General features: G+C 35.7%; 4 protein-coding genes across 8 annotated transcripts; 1 reads left to right on the top strand and 3 right to left on the bottom strand.

Moving 5' to 3' along the window:
• Nucleotides 1-2,030: 2,030 nt before the first annotated feature.
• On the top strand, nucleotides 2,031-2,934 carry LOC109161038. Of its 2 annotated transcripts, none has more exons than XM_019309343.1 (2): nucleotides 2,031-2,399; nucleotides 2,433-2,934. In XM_019309343.1, exons 1-2 carry the CDS (start codon nucleotides 2,148-2,150, stop codon nucleotides 2,673-2,675), a joined length of 495 nt encoding a protein of 164 aa, XP_019164888.1. In that variant the 5' UTR covers nucleotides 2,031-2,147; the 3' UTR covers nucleotides 2,676-2,934. The 2 variants fall into 2 exon arrangements, with proteins under 2 accessions (XP_019164888.1, XP_019164889.1); XM_019309344.1 differs by having other exon boundaries at nucleotides 2,031-2,402; nucleotides 2,436-2,934.
• A 4,929-nt stretch (nucleotides 2,935-7,863) lies between these two features.
• LOC109161035 (pentatricopeptide repeat-containing protein At2g22070) lies at nucleotides 7,864-12,369 on the bottom strand. 2 transcript variants are annotated; one of them, XM_019309336.1, is made up of 5 exons: nucleotides 12,194-12,369; nucleotides 9,303-12,073; nucleotides 8,821-8,872; nucleotides 8,312-8,534; nucleotides 7,864-8,062 (listed from the first exon to the last, which is right to left on the bottom strand). In XM_019309336.1, exon 2 carries the CDS (start codon nucleotides 11,881-11,883, stop codon nucleotides 9,526-9,528), a length of 2,358 nt encoding a protein of 785 aa, XP_019164881.1. In that variant the 5' UTR covers nucleotides 11,884-12,073; nucleotides 12,194-12,369; the 3' UTR covers nucleotides 7,864-8,062; nucleotides 8,312-8,534; nucleotides 8,821-8,872; nucleotides 9,303-9,525. The 2 variants fall into 2 exon arrangements, with proteins under 2 accessions (XP_019164881.1, XP_019164882.1); XM_019309337.1 differs by lacking the exon at nucleotides 8,821-8,872.
• Nucleotides 12,370-12,949: 580 nt separating this feature from the next.
• On the bottom strand, nucleotides 12,950-15,210 carry LOC109161037 (40S ribosomal protein S9-2-like). The gene is made up of 3 exons (XM_019309342.1): nucleotides 15,092-15,210; nucleotides 14,066-14,447; nucleotides 12,950-13,422 (listed from the first exon to the last, which is right to left on the bottom strand). Exons 1-3 carry the CDS (start codon nucleotides 15,117-15,119, stop codon nucleotides 13,239-13,241), a joined length of 594 nt encoding a protein of 197 aa, XP_019164887.1. The 5' UTR covers nucleotides 15,120-15,210; the 3' UTR covers nucleotides 12,950-13,238.
• An 847-nt stretch (nucleotides 15,211-16,057) lies between these two features.
• LOC109161036 lies at nucleotides 16,058-24,374 on the bottom strand. Of its 3 annotated transcripts, none has more exons than XM_019309338.1 (9): nucleotides 24,199-24,374; nucleotides 22,115-22,260; nucleotides 20,477-20,647; nucleotides 20,252-20,357; nucleotides 19,863-20,045; nucleotides 18,844-19,009; nucleotides 18,001-18,323; nucleotides 17,054-17,143; nucleotides 16,058-16,718 (listed from the first exon to the last, which is right to left on the bottom strand). In XM_019309338.1, exons 2-9 carry the CDS (start codon nucleotides 22,127-22,129, stop codon nucleotides 16,639-16,641), a joined length of 1,134 nt encoding a protein of 377 aa, XP_019164883.1. In that variant the 5' UTR covers nucleotides 22,130-22,260; nucleotides 24,199-24,374; the 3' UTR covers nucleotides 16,058-16,638. The 3 variants fall into 3 exon arrangements, with proteins under 3 accessions (XP_019164883.1, XP_019164885.1, XP_019164886.1); XM_019309340.1 differs by having other exon boundaries at nucleotides 16,058-16,715; XM_019309341.1 differs by having other exon boundaries at nucleotides 20,477-20,638; nucleotides 24,199-24,373.
• Between the last annotated feature and the right edge of the window lie 874 nt (nucleotides 24,375-25,248).

Below are 25,248 nucleotides of genomic sequence, written 5' to 3'. Positions count from 1 at the left end.
GTTTGGTTGGTTAAGGAATAAGAATAGAATATATGTTTAAAAGACATAAATGCCCTTGTACAAAAAATAACAATATTATTATTATTATTATTATTATTATTATTATTATTATTAGGCATCAATAATATTCAGAAAAGCAATGATATGTAAATTATGAAACAAAATAGTCATGTAAATAACAAAATTTTTTAAATAACATTTAACAATATTCAAAAGAAGCATAACATATGTTATTTTAAACAAAATACTCAACAATCCAATGAAAGTTAAAATGTTCATAAAATATAACTATGAAGAAGAATGATTAATTGATAGCAAGAAATCTTCTGATCCACGGTAGTCTTCGATCAGGATCAAGACTGAGAAAAAAAGCTACTTTATTAGGATGATCAGTGAGCTTAAACGAAACAAGGTCCATTTCATCATTTGCCAAACCATCAACCTCTTTTAATGCACGTTCAAGCTTCTGAAACATATCCATATCACGATCATATTGAAGACCATCGGATAAATTCTTACCAACCTCTGACATTGTATTGCTTATTAGCTTCGCAGTATTAAGCATATTCTCAGCACATATCTCAATAGCTTCATCATGACTTCTCTTTCTCTTACTTGAATTACTTCTTTTTCTACCATCATTTTGTGGCTCAGGTTGTGTACTCGTTAAATCAATATCATCCAAACCAACAAATGCACTATCTTCCGTGCCATCTCTTATATCATTCTGTTCTTCAGCTTGTATTTCTTCAACTACATCATTTGCTGTCTGTGCATCTTTTCCAGTTGCACAATCTTTAGAATATATTGCATATAACTCATTATAAAACCTAAAGCTTCTTGTTCTAAAAGGTGCAGCTTCTTTGTGACTCTATAATAAACATAAAGAAATTAGTTGTATGTATACATTAATAAAAATAAATGAAAGTACAAAAAAAGGTAAATACTTACAATTAAGTATGATTCCCAAATTGCATCTTCAGCATACACCATGTGCTTTTGGTCATTCCAACCGAACCCACTAGTGTTCTTACCTAGCACCATATCATGAATAATGCCTCATTCTTTTTTCAAAGTTTTAATTCTACTCTCAATATGTGGCTTAGTTTTTATGGTACAATTTGATATTTTGTCCAAAATCATTCTTTCAAGTTCTAATAAATAACCTGTCTTAAATCCTGTATCGGAATTATAGATGGGGGAGAGAACGCAGAGAACGATAAAGGTTAAAATTGAAAAAAAAAAACTTTCTATTCCTGAGGGCTCAGGAATAAGTTAATGCCGGGGGGATGGGGGGAGGGGGTCCTGGTAATAGCTATTACCTTATTTGAGGTAATAGGCTATTACTAGAAAATTAGGAATACTAAGCCTGGTAATAGACATGGTTACCAAACAAAGGAATATACCTGTTATTGGGAATGCTATGTCATTCCCAGCCTATTCCGTGAACCAAACGGGCCGTAATAAGACTATGAGGGACTCTCCTGCCAGTTTCCCGAATTCTTATATGCAAGAGGGGTGTGACATATTTGATAAAAATAAAATATTTTTAAATGAAAATATAATATTACGGGTTAAAAATTTACTTAGAGAAAAAAATGTAATATTTATATATGAGAGAATAATATAATATTTATAAAAATTTGACTCATTTCACAAATAAGAATTACCGACGATCTCATAAGAGATTTTGTCTGAATTGTACATATGATTTCTTTTTCTTTTTTTATTTTTTTCCTATTTTGTCTGAAATTGTACATATGATTTCTTTTTCTTTTTTATTTTTTTCCTAATAAGTTTCTTGTGGGGCCAGGGGGGACCATTGAATGGAAAAAGAAAAAAATGGTGTCCTTTGATGTGAATATCTATAAAATTTAATTAATTAATTAAAATTGTTTTAGGTTTTCAATAAATAAAAAAATTAAAATTAAAATTGTTTTAGAAATCCCCTCGAGTTGTCTCTGCTTTCACCATCTTGACCGGATCTCCGCTTCTATATATACCCTTCTTTCCCCTTCTCTGTCTCCTCATCCCACCTCCTTTCTCTCTCTAGCTTTATCTCTCTCTCGCTTTATCTCTCTCTCTCTCTCTCTCTATAGACACACAAATATATAGTTGTTATATACGGCTCCTTTCTCTCTCTAAAAATGGCTGAGAAGCGGCAAAGAGAGGAAAGCCGAGAAGAAACGGAAGGAGAAATGTCGAAGCGCTGCAAGCCGTACGATCACATCCTCTCCATTCTGGAAGATGAAGAAGAAGAGGAGCCAAACACGGCCCAACAAGTCGAAGCCGAGTTGGGGATTTTCACAACTCTTCAACAGGAGATCTCTTCTTCTTCTTCTTCTTCGTCGGAATTTTCGTCGGAATTTGGGGCGGTGCTCGGAGACCCGGCCGGCGAAGTGGAGGCCGACCGGCGAGTTACCGGGGCGCCGGTGAGCCCGGATCCTAGCTCCGCGGAAGATGACGACAGAATCGACGTCATCAGGCACCTTCTGGAAGCGTCTGACGACGAGCTCGGGATCCCGAATCTCGGGACGGACGGCGGCGATAACGCGGACGAGAATGGGACGGACGGCCAGGATTTTCCGTTCTCTTTGTGTGATGATGGGTTGTGGGAGTTTGAAGATCAATCTGCTAACTACTATTCATTGCTGCAGTCTGAGCTTTTCATGTAGTTTTAGCTTGTTAGGTTAACTTTAGGGTTAGGGGTGGAAGTAGAAACTTTGAAAAGATTTGGGGTGTAAAATAGGAGAAGAAGAAAGATTGAGGCGGTACAAAGGAAAATTGGAAGAGGTTTTTTGTGTTTTTTCTAATTTGGTCCCTCATCTTTTCTATATGTTTGAAAGGCCTCCTGTAGTGTTGCCTTGTGGGGTTTTAAGCTACTCTGAACTAGAAAATGATATGAGCTACCATGTTAATTTTTTTTTTTTTTTTTTTTTAAATCTACTGTGTCAATTTTTATTTATTTTTATTAAAAGCGCAAATTTCTTAAAAGTTTAGGATAGTTTATTAACTGAAAAATAGAAAACAGAAAATGTCTACTAGCATATATATATATTTTCATTTTGAAAACATGAAATAATTTTACAGTTTTTAGAAAATTAGAAAACTATTAATAACTGTTTTCTAAATAGAAAATATTATCGTGAGTTAATTCTACTTTTGATCCTAGATTTATAGGTGACAGTCATTTGTAGTCTTCTTTTTTTTTTTTTTTTTTATCAAAACATTTATTTTTAATTCTAGTATTATTGTGACATAACTAATTTTGTTCCTTTATTAAAAAATTGTTGAAATTTTATTAAATATAAGGATATTTTGTTCTTCAATTATGATTTTTTAAAAAATAAATATAAAAATATAACAGATCAATGCACTTTGTATTAAAAAGATCAAAATGCCCTTCAATTTTAATGATTTTGTTGATAGAGGACCAAAATTGATCATGTCACAATAATACTAGAACCAAAAGTGGATGTGTTGATAAAAATGACTAAAAGTGAAGTGCCACCTATAAATGTCCGACTAAAAATGAAATTAACTATATTACCATCTATTATCTATTTGACTATGTCACAATAATTACATTTCATCATTATCTACTCACATGTTTATTTATTACTATAATTACATTTATTAGCATCCTCTTTTACTTATCATCATCTTTTATCTTTTTTTACTTATATTACTTATTTAAACATAATTTATGTATTTATGTTTAAAGTTATACATTATTCACATTATCAAAATTAAAAAAGTAACTTTATACCAAGTTTTATTATACCAAGTTTTATATTTTGATGGGAAAAGGTACAAATAGACCATTGAACTATTTGGAGAATAGTAATTAAGTCACTAAACTTAAATAAGCTCCAAAATCATTAACGAACTCAACAAAAAAGAAAAATTGATATTTTTAACAGGTTAACAATTGATTTGACTACCAAGTGGCTTGTGGTCTACTGGTATCAGATTGCTCTCCTATGTGGGAGGTCTAGGTTACGAGCCTCAGTGTAGACATTGATTGTATGAGTATCCCCTTATCCTTTGTAATAAAATAAAATAAAAAATTTTAACAGGTTAACAATTGATTTGACTACCAAGTGGCTTGTGGTCTACTGATATCGGATTGCTTTCCTATGTGGGAGGTCTAGGTTACGAGCCTCTGTAGACATTGATTGTATGAGTATCCCCTTATCCTTTGTAATAAAATAAAAAAACAATTGATTTGACTAATTGAAATGCCATATATTTAATTTATTTTATATTTTATTATCCTACTGGAACTACAACCAAGCATTTGACCCTTTAAAGTCACTATTTAAAGTCAAAATTTCCTCACTATTTTCTTCTTTGCTTCTTCCTTCATTCGAACGTCTTTAATGGCATCTTCTTCTCAAAGTTTTTCACCATCTTCCTTTAATCCAATGGTCGTACAATTTTAAATTATGAGCCATTCGTGTATTTCTGTTGTGGTCTAAAAGCTCCTCTATGTGTTTCACGATAGAGCGGGCGAAAGTTTTTTGAGTGTGAAAAAATCATGGTATGTATACAGTGCAAAACATTAATGATTTGGAAGAAAATATAGTATTGATTAGTTTGATTGGAGTATTGAATGTTTTAATTTTGTTTGAAGGATGGGTTAGGGTGTGGATTTTTTGTTTGAAAGGAAGGCAAGGTGGAGTCGAATTTGGCATTAGAGGTAAAGAAATTGTTGTTTGAAGTGTGAGAGGAAGCATGAAGCACCCGATTGCTTGTTGAGAATGTGAAAGAGATGTTAGAGACGAAAGTTGTGAAGAAGAATAGTTTTGAAAAAATGTTGAAGATTTTTGTAATCGTAATTATTGTGGAAATTTTGACAATAATAATATGATGTAGATTATGGTAAGATGTATTATGTACTATGCTCATTTTGTCTAATTTTGTACTATGGTAAAGATCAAAATGAGTGGTAGGCAAAGTGGATGATTAATCTAATATTTAATTTTGGGGGGGGGGGGGGGGGGGGAGAATTAATCCAATATTTAATATATTTCATATGGATGAATCTATTATGAATTGACTTTTGTTGGAATAGATGATTATTATGGATGATTATAGTGGCTTATTATATCAAATTGTGGCTGGTTATACTAGATCGTAATTTTTTATTAATGGATGGTTATAGTGACTGGTTATCACCTTCAACGAAATCACACTTTGGTCTAGTGTGTCTTTCTTGTCTACAAATTGAATATCTCATTATTCGACCCTTCATACTTAGTTGAGTTTTCCTCATAGCAGTTGATGGACCTTTATTTTCCTCACGATTTCTTTTCTTCTTTAGCCTACCCGTCATTTTTTTGGGACTGGAGCCAAAATTTCCTCATAATTTATTTTAGGCCAATGATAACTAGCTGCGCTCTCCAGAACAGATAGTTCGTGGCTGACAACTTAATAGACACATAGTGATGTGCTTGCTGCAACATGGTGGACGTCCGGCGATCAGCAGGTGCGACAACTTGAGTTGATCGATTGGAAGAATCGATCGGGGAGGCGTTTGCGCCGACTGGGAGGGTAAAATCATTTTGATTGGCCATAGGACCGAAGTTAGGCGGATACCAAATGATGAAATGATACTTCAGGAAAAAGGTTTTTACTGAGAAGATTATACAAGCTTATATAGTAAGGTTCAGCACCACAATAGGTGGAGCAGGAAAGTCTACGCTAAGGACTCTAACAATATGCTAAAGACTCTAACAATATGCTAAAGACTCTAACAGTATACTAATAAAGTCATACACCATAACTGCTCCAATAAGGCCAGAATAGTTCTACATTCATAGGTAGAAAAGCGTGTGCATAAGTCCTTTGAAATGCTTCCTTCGAGTAGCATGGATCTAGATAATCCTCTATGTTCCTACCCTTGTTAAGATGGCACATATAGCAATGAGGACAAGGTATACCTGTCAAATCTCATGATCTACACCAACTAAGCCTTACTCCAGACCCATATTGAAGACGCGAGTTGACTTCGACGGTTTTAGCCAAGTGAATTCTAGACTATTACAAAGTTTAAATTGAAAAAAAAAAAAAAAAAAAAAAAAAAAACCCTATAGTAGATAACTAAATTAGATAATATATCTATAGTCGAAAATTAATTTGGGTAAAATAGTATTGAAAAAATCCTGCCTAGGCGCTAGCCGGGCCGCCTAGTGTATCACCATAATCAGTGGTCTAGGCGGTTGGCCGACTAGGTCGCGTAAGCGCAGCCTAGGCGCTGACCGTCTAAGCCTCTTAGACCCCAATTAAGCTTCCTAGGCACCGACTAGATCACTTAGTCGACAGATTAATTATTGTTCCCTTTTTTAAATGGGTTATTTAACTCAAAATGACATCATTTTGAGCAAAATAATCCTAATTTGTTCAAACTTCAAATGTTTTTAGATAATATTTAATATTATTAAATAGTTTATAATCATTGACTAAATTGGGTATATATTAATGAGGTGAAATTACCCAGCTATGTTAAGATGACTCAATTGGTTATTTACTCTTGAACACACAAAAGAAAAATGGGAGTAAAATTGAGGCTTGATTTCATGAAAATGGAGCTTAAGGGTGTGTTTGGAAACCCGGAAAATGACTTCTGGAAGTCATTTTCCGGGGTTTTGGTGTTTGGTTACATTGGAAAATGACTGGTCAAAGGAAAATGGGGTGGAAGTCAATGGAAAAGGAAGGCAATTTTATGGAAAATGACTTCCCCTTTTTTTTGGGGGAAGTCATTTTCCAACTTTTACACCAACATCATCAACACCATACCACCACCACCACCACTACCAACATACCACCGTCGCCGCCATCTCCACCATACCACCGCCACCACCACCATACCACCGCCACCACCACCACACCACCGCCGCCACCGCCACCACCACCACTATACCACCGCAACCACCACCACCACTACCACCACCATACCACCGCAACCACCGTCGCCGCCACCACTACCACCATACCACCGCCGCCGCCACCACCACCATACCACCGTCGCCGCCACCACCACCACCACCACACCATCGTCATACTACCACCACCATCACACCACCACCAATTATTATTATTATTATTATTATTATTATTATTATTATTATTATATAACGAATAACACCACTACCACTACACCACCACCACCACCACCATAATATTTTTGATATATTATTAGTTTTTTTTTTTTTTGTTGAAAAACTTAGCTATTTTTTATTATATTTAAAATTAATATTATATTATTATACATGTTGTAATATTCTAAATAAAATAATTAAAATGTTTAATTATACAATTCTACTCATTTTCCAGAAAATGAACCAAACACACAAAAACAGTTTTCTAGAATGCAACCAAACACCGGAAAGGAAAATGTTTTCCGGAAAATGACTCATTTTCCAAAAAACATTTTTCAGAAGTCATTTTCCTGGTTTCCAAACGGACCCTAAATTAGGTCTTGCATAACTCCCAAAGTCCCAGACAGGCAGACATACAAACTAAAACTACAGCATCAGTATGTTCATTGCACATCAAGGACATGCTTCTGGAGAAAGTATTATAAAGAAGGCGTGCATGTTTCATCTTCCTAATTGTAGCAAGCAGCAGCAAAGCTAATAAAACCTATGAACATTACAATATATATGTGGGCACAAGATAAGAATCATAAGATTGCTAATTGCTATGAACCAACCGTCAAATATTTCAGCATGCAGTGCCTCTTGTCGGTCTACAGGTAAACAATAATGGCGCCGTAATAGCGGGGGTAAGGTAAGGAAAGTGGCCGCCAGAGAGGAAGCCAAACCGGCCAGATGATATCAGGCATCAATTTAACCAGCTTAGTTGACGTGAGTGCCCGTTCACTCTCATCCCTTGAGAGAGGTTGGGAGTTCGAACCCCTTCTCGTATGGAAAAACCAATCTGATCAGCACTTTGCCCCTTAATTGGGCTGACCCGCTCAGAATGGAGATTAGTCTGTGTATGGTACGGGCTTAAAGGTGTCTCCTACAATTAGGGCCTGCTCAGGACACCTCATGGCCTGACCAAACAAAAACAAAAACAAATTATCAGGCATCAATGAATCGAATGTCAAAAGTATTGGGATGAATCTGCCACACATTTAAAGCTGCATATTCCTCCAGGCATTCATCACTCACACTAATGAGTTAACTGCAACAACATTTATTAGAGTTTTATTGGGGAGTTTTTGTGATTTGTTAGATGAAAGAGGGACTGGTGTGGTAGAAGAGAGTGACAAACCAAGTTTGTCTACAAAAACTTAACTAACCTTTCCAGAAATCCAGTTGAGTGCCTGCGTATAGCTAACATCCATCCTGTTAATCCTAGCAGCTTCGTCACGCAAGATTGAATATATGTCAGATATCGCGTCCAACCCAGATCTTTGACGATCATCTGAATACAATGAAAACTTCTGACATTTGCATTACGCGAAGTGCCTCATCTACATCACTTTGAGCAACAGTCTCTGAGAACCTGAGTCTAGCGAGTCCCTGTAGAATGAGAATGAGGAGAAGACATGCCATGAGAATACTAATTGTGCACTCAAAATTGGTGTTCTTCGTAAGTCATATCTTCCCCTAAAATTGTCCAAATTGCAAGCTATAACAAGTGTATATATGAGTATGGTTTAGCTTCTTTTCTGAAGCAAGTTGGCTTTTTTTTTTTTTTTTGTTTTTTTTCTTATACACATGTATCCAATGCTAAAAACTAGGAGAAACCATCAATGAGCTTCGAAGTACAGAGTTTAAAGAGTATGAATGTGCTTAAGAAGCTGACCTTTTGCAACCCCTGGGTCACCCATCAAGCATATATGTATATCTCCTCTAATCTGCATTTATAGAAAAGTCATAATCCATAGACCAAGGGCAAAACATCAAAGGAAACTAGATATCCGAAGTTCATTCGTATATAGAAGTTAATTGTAAAAAACGCATAGGAAGAGAGAAATTCTAATTCTTATAAGCTGCAGGCTTTATTCATAAAATTTAAGCATTCCCTTTAAGAATAGGTGGGTTGAAAGTTCTGCCTAAGCAATTACCTTAGCCTAAGAATAGGTGCACATCCCCTATCCTAGCCCCCCCCCCCCCCCCCCCCAAAAAAAAAACAAAACAAAACAAAAGGTATTAGTACACTGTTTTTCTCTTTTAGTCTTAAGAAATGAGGCTTGCCTCATTGCATGTCTTTAGGAATGGTCAAGATAGGTGTTCCTTTTTTAATTAAAATAACTAAGACTAACAACAAACAATAGTATAATGTACCTCTATAATGTAGCAGGCCAAAATAAAGCAACTTTCTGAACAAGGTAAGATTGTAGCATCAATTCTGTTTCAGATCTTCTATCAAGAAGTTCCTGAATCTGACAGCAGATGATGCAGAAAATACCAAAACCAGCAAACAAAAATTTGCCCCAATCTTGAGCTACCAGGTTCAGGTTTAGTACTCCAATCATAGCCCCAAGTGGTAACATTTTCTCCATCCACCTTACCAATAATCCCGACAAGAGCAAAACCCATCTTTGAAATGGTGAAAACGAGTGGCATCCCTAACAATAATTTCTCTGCCAACAAGCTTGGAGATGTATTTAATTGCAGAGTGACAATCATTACAAACTCTAAGGTTTTTCATGATCCTTAAAGTAGTATTATCTGGGGTATTTAGTAGCCCGAATGCAATAGCAAGCTTTTCACTATGATGCCGAAGGAGCTGGTCTTTCAACTCGTGATCAAGATCGTGCAGCACTGATTCAGTGTCTGGAACAAAACCCAGTTTCTTAATCTCTTTCCATATTTTTTCCATTGTCTGAAATATAGCATCCCTTTGGGGATGAAGCACATCTTCAACCCCAAACACGTGAACTTCATTCTTTATCTGAATCCAGCTAAATCCTTGTTCTTTCTTAACTTGCCTATCCTTCATTGATTTTCTAATTTTAGCAGCTTCTTCCCACTTATGGCAAGCCGCGTAGGCATTAGCAAGTCCTGAGTAGGCCCCGCTATTTTCAGGATCAATTGAAAGCAATCTCTCGGCTGCAAGTTTTGCCAGTTTAACATTCTTGTGAACTTTACAGGAAGCTAACAATGAACCCCAAGCTATTGCATCTGGTTCAATTGGCATCTTCTCTATAAAATCTTGTGCTTCTTGCAGCAGTCCAGCACGTCCAAAGAGGTCAATCATGCAGGAATAGTGGCTTGAGGTGGGTTCAATACCATGCACATCTTTCATCATCCTGAAATATAGGCGACCTTGTGCTACCAAGCCAACATGTATACAAGCAGAGAGAACACCTACATAAGTGATATGATCAGGTCTTATACCCATTGCCAACATATTCTCAAATAACTGTATGGATTCCTCTCCAAATCCATGTTGAGCTAAGGCTAGGATCATTGAAGTCCAAGATACAGTTTCTCTTTTCCAGTGTATCAAATTAAATACTCTCTGTGCACAACTTATGTTTCCAGACTTTGCATACATGGTAATCAAGGCATTACTTACAGAAACTGATGATGCTTCTCCTGATTTTAAAGCTGCAGCATGGATTTGTTTGCCATGATTCAAAGATGCTAAGCTCGAGCAAACACTCAGCATAGCTGCTAGAGTATAGTTATTCGGTTCTGGCCCAATTTCAGACATTAACCTGAAGAGATCCATTGCATCATTGTTTAAGCCATTCTGCATGTAGCCGACAATCATAGCCGTCCATGCAACCACATCCCGGTCCTTTAGTGAATCAAAAATCTTCCTTGCTGGATCTATATCACCAAGTTTGATGTAGCCATCCAGTAGGGAGGTAAAAGCAATCACATTTAAATTGGATATTCGACTATGCTCCACAATCCTTCGGGCAATTTCTACTGCACCACATCGTGAGTACATGGATATCAAAGCATTCCCAACTGCCCCAGAAGAGTCAAACTCAGTTCTAAGAATATGAGAATGGATTTGTTTCCCTACATTTAGCTCTTCAAGATTAGAACAAGCTGATAGTACACTTGCTAAAGTATAATGGTCAGGCTTCAGCAAGGATTCCCTAAGCATTCTATAAAACATATTTAAAGCTTCAACATCAAATCCATGCTGGTTATAACCTGCAATCATTGAATTCCAGGAAACAATATCTTTGTCATTCATTTGCTCAAACTGTGCCAATGCAAGATCAACTCGAGCAGTTTGCATATGCAATGAAATCATTGCATTCCTACTAGAAATGTTCTTTATTGCTATCCTATCAAAAACAATTTCAGCTGTACTAACATCACCTGATTTGGCATACATATTCAACAATGAATTGTCTACAGAGACATACTTACTCAACCCAAATTTCACAACATAAGAATGAACCTTCCTGCCTATGTCCAATGATCTAATTGCAGCACAAGAAGCAAGAATGCTTGTAACTGTATACTGGGTAGGCAACACATTGCATCCAACCATCTCAAGAAAAGTCCTAATTGCAACTTTAAACTGACCAATTAAGTTATACCCGACAATCATAGTGGTCCACGTGATATCATCAGGACAAGGCATCTCATTAAAAATGAGACGTGCTTCATGGATCATACCCCTTTTTGCATACGCAGATAGCAATGTGTTCCAAGACGATGCATCCCTTGTAGGCATTTCATCAAACAGACTTTGTGCATCAGAAATAAACTCAATTTTTCCATATGCATTGATGAGATTATTCACAAGGAACGGACCTAAGTGGAGCCCAGACTTGATTATCCGGGCATGAATCGATCTTATGGCAACTGGGTCTTTGAGTTTCAAGCTTGTCTGGAGGAGTGAGGCATAAAAATCAGACAGCGAGGTCATAGGATGTGAGTTTTGGTGTGTCATAATAGGAGTTGACAAAATTAACAAATTATATTGGTAGAAAGAGAAACTGGTTTCCTTAAGTCTTCATTAGCTAACTTGAAAGTGCGTGTAGTTACTGAAGATCTGGGCGAGTAAAGATTTCTGAAAGTGCATGTAGTTACTCGTTCAATTCTCAAAAGTTGTGACGCCATGTACAAATATTGCATCTTGCCTTCAACCAATAAATCATATGGATTATGAAATACTTAATTTACAGACGATATACACAGAATACACTTATCATAATTTGTGGAATTAGGGCTAGAGAATAAGGTTGAAGATTGGTTCTAACCTGAGCATTTGCAAGTTGTTGCAGTTGTCGGTCGCTGGAAACGGATGGACGGCCGTGGAGCAACGGGCTGAGATGAAGAGAGAATGTGGAACTGCTGGTTGTAGGTGCGTAGAATCGACCAACGACTGAAGCGCAGAAGAGCCCCTGGAAGTGAAAGTTGAAGATGATTGAAAATGGAACTCAATATATACTTATGTATTAATAATAAATTAAAGAGTTAATTTTATTTTTTGTCATAAATTTATACGTGACAATCTATTTTTAATTTTTTTTATTAAAACATCTATATTTCCAATTGTATTATTGTGGCATGATCAGTTGTTGTCCTGTCGACAAAATAATTTTAATTCATTTTCACGATTGTTCTGTAAGGATGTTATACTCAAACACTTATCATCTTTGTTAAATCTAGCATTTAGCTTCCATGGATAATTGTCATGTTTGCATTTCACAACCACTCTAACCTCATCACTTTTAACAAATATCAATTCTTTACCATTCGCAAATGCATAATTAAGCACAACTTCCCTCAATTCAACCATAAGTGTTAAACCTTAATCCAAGGCAAAATGTTGGTGTGTTCATGGGCAGCTTCCTTGCCTCTCCCTCATTGTTAGATCCTTTCAATCTTCCTAGTGAGGTTCAAAAAAAAAAAAAAAAAAAAAAAAAAACATGTAATGTAATGAATGACCTACCTACAGTCTATAGACAATAAATAGTAGGCAACACCAAAAAAGAATCATGTCCAACTACAACTTGAAGTAAAACTGTTTGCTCAAACACACATTTTATGGAAACAATTCAAATCATTCACTACAGAGTACATACTATCACAAAAAAAATAAAAATAAGTCCAACATAGAATTAGACATGAATCTCTTTGTAATATCAAAAACCTCCTAGCTCTCAAGCCATGAAACTGCAGATAATATAGGAAATAGGCACTGTTGCATGTAATAAACATAATACGAAGTCTACTTTCATCCCGATAAAAAACTACATAGAACACAGGACAATATTCTTCTACCCTAAGAGATGTGGAAGCTCATTCTTCATCTTCTTCGTCTCCATCTCCACCAGCAGCCTTCTTGGCAGCAGCCTTTTGGTTCTTTCTCTTTACTCTACCAGGGCGCCCACCACCAAATGGACTGGTGAGTGAGAAATCAATGTGTTTCTGGGAGTCGAGCCTGACCATAAAGGAGGGAACATTCACCACCTGTCTTCCAACCCTGAAGTGCAAACCCAAGAATAAATTACACATAATACACATTCCATGGAGGAAAATCATAAAACCAACAAGAATGTTTTTAAAAGAATAAACCTCATGCTAGACTGAACAGTTGTAACCAAAATTACTAAATAGTCTAACAGCAATACCATTACTAAGTGGATGCATTTCATACGGTATAAAACTAAGTTACGGATAAAATAAAAACAAATTTTCCATGGCTCATGGTAATTCCAAGTACATTCAATAATGCACACAACTATAAATCATTACTATAAGACTTGTAATATGTTTTCCTGAACATCGCATAAAAGGTACATGATGTTCTCCCTCTGCTAATGTAAGGTTAAAAAGCATTTTCCAAACCCACAGTTACACAAAAAGCATATTGACAGGTATCACAAGATTGCCAATTGAGACTAACAACAAAAACTTTGATTGTAAACTAAAGAAATTAGTGCTTGAGAGGTAGTGCAAGGGTGCTGAAGCCTAAGCAACTAAACCAATCTCAACACTTAAATTTATTTGGAACATAAGCATGACAAGTTTTCAGCACATGAATTAAAGTCAACTCTAAAACCAGCACATTGATTAAGCACTTAAACCTTGCACAGAACTACAATCAACTAGGTAGTCATTTATACCTGATGTGCCTTTGCCTAATGAGCACTCTTGCATGGTGGATTGACTTTGCCATGCCAGCCTTAAACACCAAAGTCTGCAGACGGCGCTCAAGGAAGTTCTCCACAGTGAGAGCAAGGACATAATCAAGTTTGTTCTGGCTCTCATCCAGCAAGCCGAATCTGTTCATACGCCTCAGGAGTGCATCACCCTCAAAGATCCTGCGTGGGTCCTTCTCATCAAGAGTAAGAAGCATTCTTGCATTATTCCTAATACGACTCAAAGCATATTGAACTCTCCACAGCTCCCTCTTGCATCGAAGCCCATACTCACCCACAAGCTTCAACTCAGCATCCAAACGCTCTTTCTCATATGGACGACGTGGCTTCTTGAATGTCTTTCCATCTACATTCCATTATTCCATAGCATACATATCTCATTAATTAATATCCTCACAAAACCTATTAGTATTTAGAATCTCATATTTTCATGATATGAGGAAGATCATCAGAATAACTGGCAACAAATGGCAGAGATGGTCAGATGCAATAACTAGAGCTTGCATTTGTTATGTCCCTTATAATGGGGACTTAGGGTGATCACAATCAGGCAATAACATGTCCAAATTTACATCACTGACAGTATAACAAAAAAGTTCACTTGCTTCTTGAATCTGCAATTTCAGAGACAACCTACAGTCTACTGTCTACAGCAGATATCTATATATACATTTCTTAATAGCCAATGATTTTTATTCACCAAAAATAGATCCATATACCACTTGAATTAGCATATAATTAGAAAACTAGCAAACAGAAATACATACTTTGCAACCTTATAAACACCAAAAGTCTACAGTGAAATGTAACAAAAGTATAAAACATTGACTAGTAAACACAAACACAAAGAACACTAATACATTATACATCTACTAAGAGTATTCAACAGGATCACGTTTCGACAATAGATTACATTAAAAAACCAAACAAATAGGTAAAACAGATGCATTTCCAGAGAGAGAAATTAGATTAGAGATCGCAGATACTTACAGTTGCGGTAAAATGAAACGTGAACCATGTTGACCGACCGCCGGTCAGAACCTCAGCTCGGCGATCTGCGGTGGAGAAGGGGAGCTGACACGAGGGTTTTGAAGCAAAGAAGTTGAGATTCAATTATATATCACAATTTCCACGCTAAACCCTAACGGGAATTAAGTGGGCTTAAAGCGAAATGCTTTGGGCCAGATGTGGTTAGTCTGTTGTCAAAAAATTTGAGCTTATTGGGCCATTGTAAAGGGGCAAATTATGCTGTGAAACCGTCCACCTTGCAAGGAGGACACGGTTCCAAAACTGTTTATAAATGTGAATATAGAGTTCTAAAATTATAAACATAGAGTTATGAATATAGAGTTCTATAATTATGAACATAGAGTTCTGTAATTGTGAATATAGAGTTCAATAATTGTAAATATGAAGTTCAAAAATTATGAAGACCGAGTTTTATAATTATTAACATAAAGTTCAGTAATTATGAACATAAAGTTCTGTAATTGTGAATATAGAGTTCAATAATTGTGAACTTGAAGTTCAAAAATTATGAACATAGAACATTATAATTATAACATAGAGTTTAGTAATTATGAACATAGAACCGTGTCCACCTTACAAGGTGAACACGGTTCCACGACATAACAATCCCCTCTCTTAGTAATGAATATGCCTTATATAAGCAAGTCTAGGTACGCATGTCGGATCATCGACATGTTTTGCATGCGTAAAACATGAGTTTGACAGTCATAATAATTAAACCAAGTGTCTTAATAAGACTGAAAAGGTGATGGGATGTGATATGACTATTTATTCTAAGTGTCGATTGCCTTAGTGACCTTCCCGATCAAACACGATTAGGAATTGGCTGCAAGACCCTGGTCAAAAAGGACAACTGCATGGTATTTAGTTGGATCGAATATTGTTCTTGGAGTTAGGAATTCAACCTTTTGGGGGGAAGAAAAAATATTTAGGCACAAACCACATTAATTAGTACAAAAATTTAATGAAAACAACATTTCCTCAAGTACTTTACAAATGCCACAGTTTGCCTTTGGAAAGTGTAAGGCAATACCCTACAAATTTAGAAAAAGAAATACTCCGTGATTGAATCAAGCTGCTACACCATGAACTCAAAATGCCCCTTGATGAGTGCAATTTGGGCATTCCCATATCTCATCAACTGAAATTCAAAGCCCTAACTTCTGCAGCAATTCACACTAAGATGACCTAGTTCTGCAATAATCTAACCAAGCTCCTGAAATATATCATCTTTCGGGTGAGCAGAATGCAGGGTGAAGATTCAGATTCAGCTCGTTCTCATTGATTCGAACCCATACCTAGAGTGTAGCTTAGTTCGGAAGAGATTAAAGCTAAAACACTAATACCCGCTTTGGAAGCTAAAATGTCTACATAGTTAAACTAAGTCTAGGACAGTAAAACCTGGGAAGTGGTAAGCATTCTTCTCTATGCGTGACATCTCTCTGTAATCATTGTATTGCTCCACTTATTCTTCAGAATTTCAAGGGCACCATTATATGCCAACTTGGCTAGGGATTCTCTTCGTCTGATTGAGGTCCCGTTGGGCCCGGGCCCGGGCCAGGGATGGAATCAACGAAGAACTCATCTACTACAACAAAGCGAAACAGATATCATGAGACAAGCACAAGTTTTGGTCACTTGATCAATTAAACTACAACTTGAGAGGTCTAATGCTATTTTTGGATGGGTGAGGAAATGGAGGGGATACAAAGTGTTTGTCCCAGGATAAATGCTTATGTGCCTATGTGGTAATGCATAATGAATAGTTAAGTTGTCTTCAAGAAAGTCAACATTATTTTTGGAGAAACAAGTAGCAAAGACTCGGCCAGTAAGAATTCTTAACAAAAATATATACCAAATTGTTTTGTCCATTCATTCAGCTGTTTACTATGAATTTATAGGCAAGAATGGAACATTTCTCACCTAAGTCGTCTTGCTCTGGAGAATCAAGTAGAATATCTGAATCCGAATGGAAAAAGGGTGAACCAGTGTCATTTCCAAGAGCTCCTAGATCTGCAATTAGTATCAGGTAACAATTACCACGAATTAGAATAATAGTGTAAGCAGGATTGTGACCAGACATTCCAAGCCTTTAAAAAGCCATTTATCATGACAGATATGTCCTTGATGAAGGCAAACCATTAATTGTTTTAGGTACAGATAATCAAGTGATTGAATGATCTCTGGCACTGTGAGATGAGAACACAAGCCAACTATTGAATTTCTACTTGACCACATCAAATATAAAGCTTATAGAATAGAATCATTTATAGCGCAGGAACAATTCTGAATATAACAAGGTTAAAAAAACAGTTACAATCGGCATCAACATTTTCTATCACCACCATGGTGATCGATATTACTATAATAGTTGCTGTTGTTGTTACTCTATCAAATTCCATTTACTATTTAAAAAAAAAAAAAAAAAAAAAAAGTGAGAAAGATGTGGCAAATTATTGTGTGGACCATAACAAAAAATACATTTTTAATATACTAAATGTACATTATTTGTGTACTGAATGTACATTATATAATATAATGTACACTCAGTACACAAATAATGTACATCCCCTGAATACAATGTACATTTTTAATATACTACAAGTACATTATTTTTGTACTGAATGTATATTATTTTATAGTATACAAAATATGATCCACACAATAATGATTGGAAAGATGTGCAATTACTGAATTACCAACAAATTGAAGTGCTTAGGTAAGGACCCCATATTTCAAAGTGAAACAAGGCATTGTCATACTATCATATTGTAATAATTAATAAAGCAAGTTCATCACTGTGACACCAAGTCTTGCTTTATAAACAACCATGACAATTGGTGGCCACTTCAAGGATTCACCTAAATTACCTCCCAAGTTTGGTAAATCTGCTGTTAGGTCTGAAAGACTGAAATTCCAAGGAAACTGAGCCAAGGATCTGAGAAAATCTCTAGAATTTCCAGTTCCATTATCAGTAGGGAGCTGTAACCCTACTGAGCTAGCATCAGATGCAAATGCTGTGTCAATGGCAGATGTATCTACTCCCATCCCAGATATCTCTGATGCAGTAAAGGGGAAATGACCACTGGAGGCTGCTTGTGTGGGGCTTACAGGCATATCTGGCATAGATGACATGGCATTACTTGGTGGAGCAGCTGCTGATACATCTGGTGCACTGGTTTCAATCACCATACTACAACAAAGAAAGTATAGAAGAATATCATTTGTCAGAGCTGTAATATATGCAATAGCCACAAAGTCCAAAACAATCTTAAGTATACAAAACTTGGCTAGATTTAGAAATATGTTTAGTTTCAAAAGAAAAGGCAACAACTGTCTTGTTTTTCATGCTCTTTAGATAAGTGGAATGGAGCAACATCCCCTGATTCCAAACTCAATGGGTACTATGTATAATTGAACTGTTAACACAGGATCTCAAGTCCAAGCAGATTGCCATAGCATAATGCACAGAGGGTTAGAAATAATGAAAAATGCAGATGTTCAAGACAAGAACATAGATAGATAGAACGTGTACATCTTGACCATTGCGCGAGTATGTGCAGCAAGACAAACACAACACTATACAAACAGAAGATATGATTATATGACAGATCACAGAAGAGAACATGGCCGAACAACCAATTATGGATGTTTTTATAAGTTTAATGTTGAACTCAGAATCAAAGGCAGCCTGAAGAACAATGGATTCTTACTCATTTCCAGAATTCATCCGCATTGGATTTGGATGGAAGTTGCTTGGTGCAGGCACCCCATTCACCACATGGCAGCTAGATATGCCCATTGAATCCAGGTGAGGTTGACCTGCAGCTGGAACTGGAGGTTGTTGCAGAACAGGATATCCCATGGGTAAATTGTTGACTGCACTGAAGACAAGTGTCACTGAATCACAACAATAACAGAGTAGACAACAATCCATGCTTCACAACTATGTAATTAGTAGTATGTGCTTCGCCTGACAGTAACAATTTTTTGTATGGTGTTATCATTTCCCAAAATACTATACATTCTTGGAAGTGATGAAATAATCCAACAGAAGGCCAAAGGAAAGGAGGAAGTAAAGTTAGTAACTACTGTCAGGTGTCAGCCTGAAGTTGAACTCTCCAATGAAACTGCTATTCTACTCCCAAAGAAGGTCATTTTATCTCCATTCCAGTCCAACAGTTCAGTTCGTATTTTTAAGAAATGAGCTAGAAATGATTGTGCATTTAAATACATCGAATTCTGTTGAATAATAGGAAACCTTAGTCCCATCCCTTGCCGGAGTGGGCTTGGTTTCCTATTCCTAGTAGAAGTGGCTTAGCCCAATGTTTTTATAAATATAGGATCTTTGTATAGTTCAATACACAGAAATACAATATATTATTATTCATACATTTTCTCTATTCTCTCTTTCTTTGGTTTCTCCATATTTTGCTTCTGCCTAACTAGTGGGGGATGGCTATTTGCCACCCACCAGACCTTTAATTCCTCAATTTAAAAAAATTCAATTATCAATAGAACATCCACAAGCACAGCACAACAATACTAAATATTAAACTATCCAGCAGTCTAGCCAAAATACTGCAAGTAATATGAAACACGCTCCTTTTTTGCTAAAAACCAAATAACCAAAAATTGATTTGGGATAGGTATAACTCCACTAGATTTGTCCTTGATATTCAAGTGTACAGTTACACTAATAATTTAGAAGATATTAATGACATAAGTTTACCTGGCATGGTATTAATCCCATTTTGAATTGGAGCTAATGGAACCTTAGGGGGTCCTGGATATTTCATTAGATGATACTGATGCTCAAGCAAGTGATTGAACAATATGATTTGTTTCTTCAGTTTCAATCTTATGTAGTAAGCCCGAAAAAAATCAGCATTTTCTTCTTCCAACTTTTGCCACACTGTACATGGAAGGAAATATATTATAAAAGCTACAATCGAAAGCCTAACATGAAAATTGTCTAATCACCTATAGTTATAAGCAGTAGTAACATGATAACAGTGTGGTAATAACTAATAAGACAGCAAAAATAAAGTATGCAGCCAAGGCATAGTGCACTGACAACCAACCACGAACAACTTCTTTACCTAGCATAATGATACTGACCTAAAGTTGTAAATCCAGGGTCTATCCTTGCACGGTTTAGAAGTGTTTTAACCACTTCATCTCTATTCATATACAACTGCAAACACCTCTCAATCAAGTTTTGAACCTACACCAAGAACAATTGTCATGTAAAGTCATATATAAATGTTTCCGCAAGCTTTGAAGTTGCAAAAAATAATGAAAAAAGAAAGGCTATAGAGAATCCAAAGGAATGGTCTATCTTACGAGCTCAATATCTTCCCGTGAAACTTTCCTGTTTTCATTGCCAGTTGCATAAACTGATCCTGAATCTGCAACAGGATTCTCTGTTGTATTGTTCTGTTGGTCATTTTGGGAGTCATGTGAGACTTGGGTTGAAGGTTGTTTCTCTTGTGTTTTTTGTGTGTCCTGCAAGTTCTTAAAAGTCATTGATAAATAAACACAATGTTTTGAAATGTAAATAGTCAACTTTGGAATCTGAATGTCTCCACATCAATAATTTGAAAGCATATTTTGTATGTGATACCATAAAGCTGAAGAAAAGCACTCAATGAATGGCGTGACAATGTTTGGCATAGAATCAATCAATATGGTTCTTCAACTGATTAGCAGGCAGCAAGCATTAATCTCAAAATCATTTAGCATTAAAATTTTAATAATACTGATAAAAACAAGGCAGGAAAAAGATGTCTACCCAAAAATTGCATTTAGTTTCTGGAAAAAAATTTAATTTTTCTGAAAAAAATGGAAAACACAAACCAAAAAAATCTGCTTCACTATGCACAATATTCAAGGATGTGCAATCAATGCATGTAAAGTAAACTATGTCCTTGTAATTTTAAATTTCATAATATAAGCTTTAAAATGTTGCCACTGATAAACAAGAAATTGAAGGTCAGCAATTTAAAATTTAGGGGCCATTTGGGCATTTGTTTGTTTTTGTTTTTTTGTTTTTTTTTTTTTTTTCTGATTCTGATAGACAATTTGATAATGTCTTTGTTTTAATTTTTTCCATAGCTTTTTAAAACAATAGTTTTTTTTTTTCGTCAAATAATAATAATAACAATAAATAAATGACAGCTGCTTGCCTGCTTTCATGCTGATCATAACCATGCTGAATACTAAAAATAGTAAGGGATTGGGTACATTCTGTAATTTGAGTGTGAACATTGGTCAGCCCTTTTGGATGTTTAAAGGGCAGCTATGGATAGGGAGGGGCCAAGCTACCTTGACCATCTTCTGAAGTTCTAAATAATCTACTGATCAAAGGCTACTTCCTCATTAATTTATCTTGAATTGAGATCTTATGGCATTTTAATTTACAGGAGAAAAGACCAAGTAGCGCCACAAAAAAACATAGCCACCATAATATGAAGCAGGCAAAGCAGCAAGAAGCAAAATTGAACCAATTCCTTCAATTTTGTCAAATTACATAATGTACCCCACCCCTTACTATTTTTAGTATCTAGTATTTTTAAGAATCGGCATGGAAGAATTTTTCTAAATGAATAAGTTCATGTAATGGGGTCAGAGTATAAAACTTATTCTTCTCCTTTCTCTTTTCATCCTTTGCCTGAATTATTTGTTATTTGGTCTTTGTACTCACCATTCTTCCAGTTCCTCAGTTTTGGGTCAAACAAATATGAAATAGATTCTCCCTTGTTTTTCTTTTCTTTTTTTTTCCTTTACCAAAGTGTATTTGTTCTTGTGAAGAATAGAAACATTTCCTAAAGGCCCCTTAACAAAGGACAAAGCAGATAATTACTTGTGGACAAAAAATAGGAGGCAATACGTTTATTTGCTTGTTGGAGGGGAAAACATTAAGCAATAAGCATTAACAAGAAACATAAAAATGCAACTTTTTAGAAGTGTTAAGGTAACAACCTGTGAAGTCTTCATTTAGCCAAGTGAAAACACATTAAATATCTCCATGAATATTCAATAATTCAGAGCAACAAGATAGAAGATGCTTCATTTTAACAGTCCCTGCTTCTAATAAGACTGAAGACATTAAGTAGAAGTACTTCAACCTGAAAAGGGAAAAAAAAAAAAAAAAAAAAAAAAAAAAAAAAAAACAGAAGAAGAAGAAAACAGTCAGATGGCGAGAACACAGCACACAACTGTTTACTTTTACATTTAAATTTTCAGGAACAGAACAAGAGTCTATTTTTGTCTAAGCAAAACATCAAGCAATCTCACTTTAGTTAAACATGCCAAAAAAAATGGTGACATCAACCTGCAGAAGCATATTTACAACTCTTTTATGTAACCTACTTCCCTGTGTCCCATGAGAACGTATGGTCTTCAAAAACCAGATTAACACCTCAAAAGATTAGCAGGTCGTATGCTCAATCAAATTAGTACTTAAACAAACAAACAAACAAACAAACCTTATGTTAAAAGAACTGGATAACAAATATGTGAAGTTGAAAGAGCTACTATCTACAATGATATCCCAGAAAACAGCTGAGACTTTATGGTGGTAAATTTTGCATTTAAAATCCTGTTTACCAAGAATGGATCTCCATCTCATGCTTTTCATATTTATATTTAGAATATTCAAAAAAATTTCCCAGCCATGTGGACGTTGACATTCAGAATCTCTTGAAGCAGCAGTCTAGAAGCACAACATATTGTTTGACATCGTGACATTGCAAGACCATAGGCAGTATTTGAATCATCTAACTCCTAGATGTTGTACTTTGTCAATTTGCAATTGCAATAAGTAGGAAATACATATATGGGGCAGGCATAGAGGCTGGGCCACCTATTAAGTCATGTCACTAGGCATTCAGTTTCAGTTAAGATTTCATTGTATCAAGAACCTCAGAAAAAAATATCTTTCTATGTTAGTCCTTTTTAAAATGAACTTTTACAAACATGTCAAACTTGCTTCATTTTGTTCTTGAAATGTTGTGCTAATACTAAAGCTGTAGGCAGCTAAGTTAGACAAAAGGACTCAAGTGTCATTTTGCATAATAAAATCCTAAATGAAGTTTTAAAATGTCCCTATAGATCTCTGAGTCCCTCACAACATGAACTCATCTATCCATGCTCCTCAGCAAATTAATTAAATGTTAGAAAATGATATGCCCATTGTGGCCATGCTCCTGTTCGTCATAAACACTCCTCTAATGGGTTCTATGTAGAAAAGGGATTTTTTTTCCCCTATGTTAGGAGGGTAGCTATTTGAAGAGGTTCCTTGATGTCTATACATACCTTAGACTTTCTCTTGGATCAGACACAACAAAACAGGCAGCAGAAAAGAACTGTAGCCTTTCTTTTCTTTCTCTTCCATCAGAGCTATTATATGCATTAAGCTTACCAAACAAGAAAAATATTCCGGTCTTTGTTATCAACTTTGGACAATGAATTGATCAAAGAATGGAAAAGAAGCAACTTATAAGGAGGAAACATGTAATTATATCCATGAAAGAAAGATTTATCAGCTTCCACAAACAAATCGAGAATTTTCAGCTTCAGGCACACAATTACTTACAAGTAAGATACTAATGGAACCCTCACACCACTTTTATCAGATGTTAATGTCAACCACGTCAGCCTCACAACACTAATTTGAGACATGCGACAAACTTGCACCTCTTCCTATTCCAAAAGAATTACCCAAAAACGTGAGGAAAATGCTCAAAATTTTCAATTTAAAACAGCTACGAAATTTTTACAAGACAAGAAATGCATTTCCATTGAACATCTCCTCAGCTCGGGATTAGTTGGACACAATAATTACATAGATTATACATTCAGTTCACAGGATACAAGTTAAAAGTGAAATCACCCCAGCAGTAAGCTAAATAACGGAATTTAATCCATGACTGTAATTCTAAGTTCCATCAAACAATAAACACGCACGTAAACCCTAACAACATATCATTAGCAGGCAACTCCAACTTTTTAATTCAGAAGCAAATTCAAAAAATTCATTAAGAATGTCACCCCGAGATGCATACGTGTAGACAAGACCGGTCAAAGAGTGATAAGCTGTGAAGTCGGAAGGACGGAATGGTGGCGGCGAAGAGCTGCCGGCGTTGAGCAAACTCAGAGAGAGAGAGAGAGAGAGAGAGAGATTTTGGTGCTAAGTACTAAGCTGTGTTTAGCGAGAGAGTGAAAGGAGAACAGTGTTAGTAGTAGAATTAAAGGATATTTTTGCGCTATATGGTCGTGTCTTTTCTTCTTTGTTTGTTTGTATTTTTTCTTTTCCCCCATTTTTGAAAAATTAGTCAAATGGTGTTATAAATATAAGTAGAGCAAAAATTAGTCAAATGGTGTTAATTAAAAAAAATTCATTTATATTTCTTAAATTGGTAAAAAAAAGTGTAATAAAACCCTATGGTAACATGTTAAGTAGGTTATTATTTATTTGGCAACTATGTAAATGTTTCGTGCTAATGTAATTTCTAAGTGTAAATTTTAATATGTTTTTTTTTTTTTGCATGTATAAATATAAATTTTATATAAAATCAAATAAAAAAAGTTTTTGAAGACCGTCATGACAAATTACGGACAATTGTCTTTCATAGTGGACAACTGTGACTGTCAAATGACTGCCTATTTATTATCAGACTAAGATCAGACGATCACATTCGCTAATCTTTGGGATGAAAGCTGCCCACCTTTATCAACCTCTAGGACGATGACCACCTTGGGTTCAATACTTTAAATTTGGACCTCAACGTCTATGACTATCATTATGAGAACCATGGTTATCAAGTTTTTGGATAGTCGTGGTTGTCTAACAAGGAAGACAACTTCCCGTGATCTGCCGACGATTGTTTTTCAAAAAAAAAAAAAAGAGTAAAATTTTAAATTTTATATTAATAAATTATATGCAAAATTAACAAGAAATCCACAATAACCAGGGACTTAGGTAAAACGTATAATATACTTTTCAACCCGTTTTGACAGCTTGGGGAATACCCACTTATACAAGCTACTACATCAAATGTCACCATAATCGCCTTCACCAAGACTTGAACCTACCACCTTCCATATAGAAGAGC

This window comes from Ipomoea nil, unplaced genomic scaffold, assembly GCF_001879475.1.
Source record: "Ipomoea nil cultivar Tokyo-kokei standard unplaced genomic scaffold, Asagao_1.1 scaffold2921, whole genome shotgun sequence".
Lineage (NCBI taxonomy): Eukaryota > Viridiplantae > Streptophyta > Magnoliopsida > Solanales > Convolvulaceae > Ipomoea > Ipomoea nil.
Note: the sequence above shows the minus strand (reverse complement) of the source record. Positions and strands in the feature narration are given on the sequence as shown.